The sequence below is a fragment of the Bradysia coprophila genome (genome assembly GCF_014529535.1).
Source record: "Bradysia coprophila strain Holo2 chromosome IV unlocalized genomic scaffold, BU_Bcop_v1 contig_144, whole genome shotgun sequence".
NCBI lineage: Eukaryota > Metazoa > Arthropoda > Insecta > Diptera > Sciaridae > Bradysia > Bradysia coprophila.
This window is the reverse complement of record NW_023503373.1, coordinates 845,229-856,854: the sequence shown is the minus strand read 5'-3', so window position 1 is coordinate 856,854 and position 11,626 is coordinate 845,229. Positions and strand designations below refer to the sequence as shown.

The 11,626-nt window shown below is 33.3% G+C and overlaps 1 protein-coding gene across 4 annotated transcripts in view; it reads left to right on the top strand.

The window, feature by feature from the left end:
* Positions 1-2,172: 2,172 nt before the first annotated feature.
* The window catches only part of LOC119071151 (alpha-catulin), a 41,503-nt gene continuing 32,049 nt past the window's right edge, over positions 2,173-11,626 (top strand). For 2 of the 4 annotated variants that reach the window (XM_037175896.1, XM_037175895.1), the window contains exon 1: positions 2,174-2,499. In XM_037175896.1, the coding sequence (XP_037031791.1) occupies positions 2,413-2,499 (87 nt within the window). In that variant the 5' untranslated portion in view covers positions 2,174-2,412. Of the gene's footprint in view, positions 2,500-3,446; positions 3,561-3,623; positions 4,072-11,626 lie in introns of those variants that run through there. The other 2 variants (XM_037175893.1, XM_037175891.1) reach the window with 2 other exon arrangements.

The window sequence follows — 11,626 nt, the reverse complement described above, 5'->3', positions numbered from 1 at the left end:
CGAAATCATGAAAAATGTATGATGGTTAATCATGTAAACAAAAAACAATATTGTCGTTTGGTGTGATATGAGTTTTAAAAAAGGGTGTCCAGAAGCAACGCACTGTCTGAATATGGTGAGAAACTGACGCTGAGGCTCTGAGAGAACGATGGATCAATGGACGAAATTTCTTTTCTTGCACAGATAATCCGTAGACCTCTAAACCCCTGTGCGTCTTTCTCTTAAGACGACATATGTGGTATTGGGTTCAGGAATGAATGTGTTAAGAGGTAGAAAAGACGAGGAGGAGACTATGGCTTCATGGATCAGCGAGTTATGATTCACTTCAGGTTATACTCTTCAATGAGTATATAGAAGAGAAACGGGCAAGGTAGGTTTAGTCCCAAACACACCGAGAACGCTATGTCTAGCACCGAAGCTGTCAGCTTCGGTGCTTGACAGTGCTTTGCCAGAAGAAATAGTCAGTAAAATAAATTAGTGCGAATGTTACCACTTTTCAGTAGCTTTAATAACACCAGTCGTTAAAGTTATAGGTGTGCCACATTCCTTATTGTTTCAATTTTTGTATTGGGGAAGTAATTGAAGCAGGAAGAAACGCTGGTTTAAAAACAAAACGTGAATATAAGCAGGATTATGGTAAATGAAGATGAACCTTACAGATGATGTTGAATGAGCCGCAGCAGGGCTTATTATTATGAATAATAATTCTGAAAATTCCCAAAAATTCTGAAAAAGTAACGAAAATTCCGAAAGTTTTCGTTGAAGAAATCGCCGAAAATTCTACCCTTTTGGTTCAGCTTTTGCCGCAGTCACCATAATGAAGTCGGTGTGTGGACGAGACCTTCATTTGCCCACACTGACACGTGAGTTGTTTGATAGTTTTACATTTTTTTACAAGATCAGCGACTACTACTTGGGCAAGCAAGAAAGTCCGATAAAAATTCAGTTGGTCTCGGCATTGTTAGATCTTTCTCGTTGCACATATTTAATAATAGATATCTGTTTACCAGAATCCTCCTTGAAAAATATAAGACCACAACAACGACCACGAATGTGTTTCTCAGAGAACTTGCCAGACTGATGCAAGTAAAGGAATTGTATTTTACATGACTAGGGATAAAAAGATGAAAAGTAGAATTTTCGTGTGAATTTTGTTGATCCGACGCGAAGCCGAGGTCAATAAACACACGAAAACTAGACTTTTCACTTTTTATCCCGAGTTATGTAATGGATTTTACATGCTGAGGGCGTCGAAAGAAGTGCTTAAAACATGAAAAGTACGGTTTTCGACGCATGTAGCATGTAAATCTATTTTGTTTTTATTGAAAGCCAACACTTTCGTGGTCGTCATTGCAGATTTACATTTTTCAAAAAGGATTACACTCGCGGAATTTTGAAAACCGACACATTTTCTGATTTGTGGTTTACTGGTTTTTTGTGAATTTTTCATGTATTTTTATATGGAGAAATGAAAAACTCAAGTGAAACACAGAGTGAGAAAATGTGTCGGATTTCAAAATTCCGTAAGTGTAGGGTAAAAAGATACATCGAAAATAAAGAATGAAACGCACATATATAGGCTACGATTTTAGTTGAACATCCATGCCTCAAAAACACTAGAAAACAACGTTAGTTTCGTTATATTTTACATATTTTCTTAGTAAATTTTATTTATTAGTAAATTCAGATGTGAGAACTGGAGAGATTGACGAATCAAATTTTTTTTTTTTCATTATGACCATGTTCAATAACCGTTCTTCTTACCTTCTTTAGATGTGTTGAAATCATAGTTGTCTTACAATTGTCCTATTTTTGCTATAATAAAAATTGTACCTCATATTTGTGTAATAATGTTTTCAAGGAAAAAAAGGTCCTCACTTAACTTGTATATCCTGATGCATTGCATATGATATTTCACATGAAACTGCACACGATATAATCGATTTACCTAACTGGTGAGTGTGGACGTAACACACAACAAATAACATTTTGCTGTGGCTTATAATATGCCTGTATGTACACTCTGCAACGTCATCAAAATGACATCATTCAGTAAAAGTGAGTAGCTTTTCAGAAAACTTTAGCTATGTGAATGTTTAAAATAAACATTTTCCACATTTGCACGACTACGATCGCGTATGCAACATAACGCTGAAAGAAAATAAAATAAAATTTAAAGAGAATTATGAAGAGTCCAAACTCAAAGAAAGCTAAAAATGTTGTACGCGTGCTATAACTAACACCCAGAGAGAAGTTTTACACATTTTTAAATGGTTTTCCTATATTTATAAAAAAATTATTTTTCCGCGAGTATGTGAAACATGTTCATTTAGTGTAAGAGATGACGAAGGAACGTTTATTCCATTAGTAAAAATACGAGTTTTCACTCATCGCTGTATTAGTTGCGTGGAAATGGCCGAAGCCGAAACTCTAACAACATCTGAACACGTTATACAAGTGATATCTATCGAACGTACTCTAATTCCACTGATTAAACAGGCAAGTAATCAAAATGTGAAAAATGATACAGTGTTGATGATGTTCTAATGGAATGAATTATGATTTATGAACTTGTCAAAATAACCCATTAACGAAAAATATTAAAAAAATTTAATTACAAAAAAATGAAATTAATAAACGCAGCAGCTGGTTCACCGAATCATCGGAAAAGTGATGGAAATGTTTACAAATAATTTTTTTTTCGTACTCTAAAAATAAAATCCGTTTGAAAGGTTTTTCATTTATAAAAGCTTGGACTATCCACTTTTTTCTTTCTTTTATTCGCAGATCGGTAATAAATCAAACGTTTTAATTCAAATTTGATCGACTCGAAAACGGCACACAACAATTTATAGTGTGTGCTAGATAATATACATTTGTATAATTTAGCAGCAATGATGTGCAATATTTAAAATCATAGACGCTAAAATTAGACTTTTTATTGATTTAAAAATAAAATACTTTTCATAACATGTAGGCATACGATTCGCAGAATTGCTCGCTGAATAAACATTGTAATGATAATAAAATATAACATGCTTGATTTGAGCTTGCATGGTATAAGTATTAATGAACAAAAATGCCTAGTTATGTATATAACAATATATACCAAGCACGTGTCCGTCCATCGAATACGCATGTCGAGTGTTGAGGAACTGTTGCACCTAAAATATCGATTAAGAAAATTTGTTTTATATTACATAGAACTCAAACTCGAAAAGTCTGTGGTACAGCTAAAGTCTTGTGTGTATTGCGTTTTTAAGGCATTTTCCATCAAGTGTTCAACGAAAATTGATATGTTGAATGCATCGTCAAGTTTTGGTTTCCCATCTTATTATTCTATTCGAAGCATTATTGGCTTCATCGAAGATATTTTCAATTAATATGAAGGAGCAACCCAAATCTTTTTTAAATTATTTGAATTATTCACTGTGACCATTTCAATAAAAAAAAGTTGATATTGGTGACGACGGTGTTGGTTTACCCTTAAAAGTTACGTTCATTCAGTAATTTGATGGGTTTGAGTTTCAGCAATTTCCATCAAAACTTTACGTTTGAAGGTGAATAATTCATTCGGCTTCATAACGAATATATTCACCACTTCGTTTTCACATCCATTTCAGCATATACAAACCATGGAGAATATTCTTCTTTTTTTTCCACCCTTACATCGTTCTCTGTCCGGGGCCTGATATTCAGTTGCACACTGTCTTCCGTTCGTGTCGTTTGTTCGCTCGTAAAGTACAACAAAAAAAAATCTAAAGAAAATGAAATTTACAAAATGTTTTATGGTGCTGCCCAAACCTGGAGCCAAATATTTAACATAAATAAATGGAAAAATAAACAATTTTTTTCATAAATAAAAGAGTGTGTACATTGTGAACGGGATTCTGATAAATTTTAATTGGCATGTAGTGAGTGGGAACGCTTGAAAGCTCTTTTCATTGATGTGTTCATTTTGATGCTTGGAAATAACGAAGCAGACAGTTGTGTATGTTGTAGTTGAATGGGATTCTTGCTCAATGCTTTTGTTAGAAAATTTTGTGTTGAGTATGTCTCGTCGAAATTCAAGTAAGGTGATTTTAAAAGTCAATTATTTACGAGACACATAAAAACCTCTGTGCAAATTTCTGTCATTTCATGCAACCGCAATTAGTGGTTTTATTAATAAAATGCTAGACATTCCAACAAAATGAATGGAACTATCGTTGTGAACGCAGATAAATTCTACCTTTTGTTTAATCTTCGTTTTTTAATTCCATTCAGGTATGAATGTGTACCTTCAACTTTATACAGCTTTACGTCACTCGAGAAAATACCACAATATATATATATATATACGAATTCAGGTCCCCTTATCGCATCCATAGTCTGCAACATTTTCCATAGTACGTCATCGTTTTTATCTCACCATTTTCATCTTAATTTTCATTTTTTTATGCTTAAACGTGAAATGTGTCTCTTCATGCCATTCAATAAATTTTTATGCGAACAAAATGTAGTTAATTGAATCAACAATTCCTAGTGTGTCTCTCAGAAGTTTTAAATGCGATAAATTGGGACAAAAAGTGATATTGAAAGGAAATAATGTTGCAATTATTGCAAGATAGGAATTATGATAATAGACTGTTTACTCGAACGTTAATCGGATTAAATAAATCCTTTAAGCCTTTTTTATTTCAATATAATCGCGAGCGTTAACTGTGGCACTGTCGTGAGTTTTTCATAGCTTTCTCTTTTAGCATAAACCCACCAATTGGAAATGAATTTTCCGAACATTGTTGCCGAAACTCCGTAGGACTTTTCTACTTTTTCATTTTATTATTTTTTTACGGTTCCAATTTTAATCATGATTAATGGCTTCCGTTCTCTTCCAAATTAATGGACCGAAATTAAAATTTATTTTAATAGCTTGAGCCATTCTCCTCTTTAAACCAACATTCTTTATTGAAATGCTACTGAGTGAAGCTAGGTACAGTCTATTTTAATTTATAACCATCTGTCTTAAGACGCCGTTTTTTAAGCTTTAATGACAGCTTTTATCGAGCCTTTTATGCGTTAGTTCGTATGGCATTCAATGAAGCAGAATCACTAGGAATTATAACGTTTCGATTTCCTACGTATAATTAAACGAAGAATGCTTCTTCGGATCAGGAACCAACTCGTTATCTTCATTGTGATAACTATGAGCCAGGGTGGATCGATTTTAGCAACTTTGAAATCCACTTCCAGCCCTATTCGTAGCTTGCCGATACCAATCTAACTAAATCCTTCGTTTATCGAATCTGACTACTTTTGAGTGACGCACAGTTGTTTGAACGAATCTTTGGGCTGCAGTGAAAGTGGAAAAGTGCTGCTGCTCCAGTAAACCTTCTAAACTCAATGAAAGCATGGTCTTTCCTTGACCTTCTGGAAAAATTTGTAATCAATCCAGTAACCAGTAAACAACAAACATGAAGAGGTGAAGGAAAGACCATTCGATACAAATAGCTTTCATTGAGTTTAGATGGTTTACTGGAGACTTCTGTCTGGAGCAGCAGCAGTTTTCGAAGTTCACCTTTGCACAAAAATTAGTTCAAACATCTGTGACGTAGATTAGTCTCGGCGAGCAACGAATAAGGCTGAGTGTGAATTTCTAAATGTTGCTAAAAATCGATCCAACCTAACATACCCAGCTTGAAGGATGGTAATGATGGTTTGTCTTTGACAAAATTTGCATACCACATGATTCCATTCTAAGTAGGAGGCTCTTGTACACAAAAGCCACATATCATTTTAACAAATTGACTAAATAAATTGAATACGAAATCAGATTGCGACAATATATCTTATAATATAAATAAAAATAGTCGAGAAAATAGTCCCGAAATAGTCGATGCGATGCTTTTTTCCATATGACAAAAAAAAATTCGCCTTCATGAAGATTTGCTGACATGAGTCTATATTTCGTTATAAATTAAATGCTGTTGCTCGGCACAGACATATTTATAAAGCTTTTATGTTCCTATAAAAGAACATTCGAGGGAGTGAAAAATGTATAAATGTCGTTTGTCGTTTCTTATTTCGAATTACATTTTTGAAATATGAAACGAGAAAATATCAAATCAACACTGCAACAATAACTCTAATAGGTAACATTGAATTTCACTTGTTGAAAATAAATAAAAACTTTGTCTTTGTACAATGTTTTTTTTTTGCTATTTTGAAATGATAATGTTGTTGCCGTGAGCGGTTTAGCGTGATTTAGATAGTTTCAAAGGGTAATGACTATAATTTAGAGAAGAAAAAATTAATTCAACATATTGCATGACATTTAGGAAAAAAATAATTGCTTGAAAGCTATACCTGAATACGATATATAAATATACCTTTTAAGAGGAACTATTATTGTCGCATATACATGACTCCGGCATACGGCAATTTATAATTAACTTGTAGATCGCGTACAGAGTTTATTTCTGAAGGGCTGATATTTAGGACCAAAATCAGGTCAAGTATTGAATCATAGCCAATTAAGTCGATATGCATGTGAAATTCACATTGTGAATACCAGATTCAAAGTTCAACGTGTTTCACATGATGATTTCTTATATCCACATTGCAACGCGAAACTATCGGCTTACGTATTATACCCACACATATATACTCTCATTCCCATATTCGTATGTAAATGGGGAAACACAGATACAAATACACTCAAATAGGTCAATCAATTTTTCCACATAAACGAATAGTGAAATATATGGCAATACCACACAGCACACGAAAAAAAGGAAAGTTTTGTTCAGCACTTTTTTTTTCTCTCGCATTTTATTTTCATTTGACTTACAATACCGCACAAAATATAAGCTAAAATCAATGCAACAATTTTCTTGACCAATGAAACATACATTTTCCACAGTAAAGGTTGTCTGCTGAAATCAGCACTTTTATGGCATTTATTGTGATCGGAAGAGTGAGCAAGTCGTCGTTATCTCTTTTAAATATTTTCAAATTTATACCGCTGTGGGTCAGTCATATCCTTGCCATTGATTGTATATAATATACAGTTTCATTCATCAGGTTAATACGAGGACGTTTGGTGCTGTTGTATACATTGTTCGACGATTACTTGCCCTTTATCGTGACCGCAATGACATGGGTATTTAAAGATTTCTATAAATAGTTTCTAATGGTTATGGTATATGGTATCCGGTAGCAATTCATTATTGCATTAAAATGCAGCGCACCGCATAGCTGTAATCATGTTATCTAGTCTTCCATGTAACAAAATATTACATTCAGCCTCAATAGGCAAAGGGTAATGGTTACCCGGTAACCATTGATGTGGGTTTTATTATATACGGTTTGTTACACAACGTCGTGTTCTCCTTGAATAGCCCACAACGCATCTCAATGCTGTAAATTTGTTACATGTCAAACAGATTCTGCTAAAGGTCTATAAGTAAGCCATAAGCCCTTTATTCAAAGCAGTCGATGTCATCTTTTCCACCCCGAAATAAAATATTCAAATTTCCTTTAAATGTGCGAGCATTATCGCTTTTTCATTTGCATAAATGCGAAAGAGCACATTACTTACGAGAAAGTAGTCATTATCATGTAATCACTTAGACTTTCCCAGAAGAAAAGCATATTGTGCCATACATTATGGGCCAATTTCAAAATATTATATTGGATCCATAAAAGGCTTCTCTTGATATGAGTGTAAATAAACAAACACCGAACACACCTTATCCCCCTGAAAAAGAAAAGAAAACTAAAAATTCAGCATGGCATATATAGGAAAAGTATGGAGGGCATTCCCCAAAGCAAAATTCTCTCGATTTTGTTATTTAAGCGTGAAAATAGCGTAGGAAATAGGTTTTTTCCTATACGTGATACGGTATGCCTATACGTAACAACGCTAAAATATTTTATATTAATTTAATATGATCGTTCTTATAATACAATAGGTATACACGATGTGGGAAAATGTTCATAAATTATATGAAACGACCAGTCAGGGCGGATGAATGTTTTCATGATTTTCTCATATCCATGCGATATAATACGTTGTCAAAAGGGCTTTGTATACATTCCAACATTCGACGGCATATTTTTATTTAAAAAAAAAGGGAAGGATAATTCGTGGATTCGTGCTGAGTGTTAAATGTGACGAAAAGAATGTGTCACTCACAGCCGAAGTCTTCAAGTATAAAAGATTGAACCACTTAACTAACACATAAGCCATGCTGTTTTAATGGAACTTGGGCGACAAATACATGTTATGACGACTAAAATGTAGCATTCATCTACTGATGTACGTGCTTTAAATATCTAAATATAATTGAACATGAAGAGATATTTGAAATTTCAATGCACAAGCGTCCATAACCAGGACAATCACATCCAGTAATGGAATTCAAAAGTTAATTAATTGTAACATCTTAAAATTCCAAACCGGTAATATTCTAACAGCAGTTGTAATTATGTGAGTGATACTTCGAACAAACTGACTTCCTTCTGCTGTCTTTTCATAGATGATTATCAGAAACAAACACACAACTGACAAACTTTTATCCGAAGAAACTTCGACTCCAATTTCGCACATTTTACCTCGCATTTTGTGCTAAGTGTTGGCAATTCCCAGCACGTTTCTGATTAAAATGCATTATTTTTACCGATGTTACCGAAACAACAATTCTCATGGTGATTGCTGACTGAAAGTGTTATTTATAACGTTTCTTTTATACTGATATTAGTGGCTGGCTTGGGATAAACTTGGTAAACAGCTAACCACATTATTGTTTGTTGTGAGATAGTTGAATTGTTTCATTTTTCAGTTGATCAGAGTTTACATAAATTATCATTGATTACATTTAAACGTTTCCTCGTACACTTCAAGTCTCCACTAAATCGGTGAGACTTTTTCTTGTTAGTGTGCTGTAGAACTACTAGATTTTCGAATTTCTAATTCAAGGAAATCTTTATAGTTATTGCTTTCAACAGCTGAAAGAAGCAATTATTTTACGTAGTTGTTTGCTTGCATCTTTTGAAACAAACTGTCACATTCTAATTGAAAAAGCTTCAGAAAGCTTAAAGCTCGAAAATTGAATGACCAAAATATTTCATACACACAGGAACAATAATCTACCTAGGAGTAATTATCATCTGTTATCGACAAAAACGACGAAAATAAGCGTTGAGCTCTGTTTTTCACGATCTTTTATAGAAAAAATTAATGTTAAATGATGTAAAAGATTGCAATGTATTCCAATGTATCGAAAATAAGTCCATTAAAAGAAGTACCAGATTCAATACTAATATTGGCGGTCACTAAATAATTGTTTTGTATTAGAACCAAGACAAAACGAATTGGTATATGACAATGAATGTAAAGTACCAGGTATGGTCGATTCTTCAAAATTGGCCGATTTATCCTGGAACGCATTCGTTATTTATGTTAAAATAATGTGAAAATGAGTGCGTTTGCGTCCGTTTTCAAAATCGTTGTGTCCTCCACAGTGACATTATAGACCATACCTGGTACGTCACATTCATTGGAAATATACTCAAGAGTTGTTAGAAATTCATGTAATTCTCATATTCCAGAACGCGGTTAGAGTTTCACATATGAGGAATCAAAATTAAAAAACAAATTCCCAACGTACCAACGTGCATGACTTATGAAAAATAAAATTGACGTACAGTAATAACCGTCATATCCAACCCAGTATTACAATTCTTAAAAAATATTTTCTTTTTACATAATCAGAATCGGATATCAAATTCCACGTATACGTCACTGTGCATTATAAAACAACATGTGAATTGGAGTACATTTATTTACAAGAAAAAAACATGTATTTCCATGAAACTTACCTAAAAGCTCAACAGATAAGTTTCTTAACATTCTTCGTGTAATATTTGATTTTCTGACGAAAAAAAAAACTTTTCCAAGAGAAAGCGGAAAACCCCCCACAAGAAATTATGTAAATTTTTAGTTGTTTATAGTTCTTTGTATTGTTTGGGTGCATATATATTCTCCATACGTATAAATTATGGTGTGGAATGTGTTGATTATATGGTACTTTATTGTCGTATAAGTGTTTACGGCAATTTTTTTTCTTTAAATTGTAAATAAGACTCAATGGTCTCGTAAGATTACGGGGGCGATACTTACAGTTTAGACATGAGCCTATTGGGTCTGTTACATTCATGAATATTGTTTCAAAAATTTAGAAAAAAAATTTTTTTAAAGAAAGTTTGATTCTAGAAATTTATAAGTAACTCAATAATTCAACGGGGAAATCAACCGTCCAAATCAGTTGTATCCACATTTTCGTTTCATGCCACGTACTGCCACAATCAGTATATATACTTATAGTTCTAAGTTAAACGTTTTATCGAATTGTATCTAACTTAAAACCGAACCGATATGTTATACAAAATGTGCACATTATGTATTGAAGCGCTATAGAAGACAATCTGTTTATAAATTTTACAGTATGTAATGGTAGCATCCCGTCGGTCAAATTCATGTTAACCGATGGTGTTATATACCGAAAAGCTTTTGAAAAAATATTATACATCCGTACAGAAGCATGACGTGCATGTAATGTTATAAGGAATCTAAAACGTAATTTTCCTGGTCAATTACATTTTTTTTGCTGTAATTTTACGTGTAGGTTGGTAGGTCATACTTGTTTCCAGTTCTTATATGTTTTCCGTACACGAAAACGCAAGTTTCGAAAATAGAACAATTTAGTTTTGACATGAAACATTTTCCGTGTTGTATTTGAAGTGCATTTATAGCAGTACATGTAGCTCAACATGAAAACTTCTTCAATTTTGTTGTTGGCTGTCGATTCTTGTTTGCACTGCATTTATTTTTCTTTTAACTTGACTTGTACGTTTTATGCTGCCATGCATTATGAAATGGCTCAACACGTTTTCATTTTTAATTCGAATATATGGCTTGAGATTCGGTTTAACACTGTCGTTTACTGAGTGCAAATTACATCGATTTACTTATATATTGGAAACTATTACTATAGAGCTTTTAATGCTGATATCAACTTAATATTCTGAACGTAACGAAAACCAATATTGGGGTTCATTTTTTACCACTGCTTTCACCTCCGAAAATTTTCCAATTTAAAATCAAAACTCCTTTTAATAGAACCATAGAGAATTTAATTAAATTGAAAATTCATTGAAGCAAAAATTGTTCGGTAAATTAGAAATCTTGTTTACATAGCCACAATCCTGCAGAATAAATACCATAAGCAGGAATGTGTTCGTGTGTATATCATAAGCCAAACTGTACATTAGTTTCGCTATAGTTATACACGAAACACACCATCATCGTCTCTAGAACATTTGGGCATTTTTGGATGACCTAGTTTCTATAATTGCACGAACATGATTAACCATTTAACCGATCATGTTGCTCGAATTTATTATCGTCACTTTTAACCCGATGGGCTGGGTCAAGATTTGTTCTGTGAATTCCGTCTGTGTGTAAATGTATACGGATAAATTGTTTATGGCTGTGTGATATTACAATATTGCGAACCAGTTTTATTGGCTGACTAGCCCTACAGATAATATTTTATTAACAAAACTTTTGCAGACGAGTCAAGTG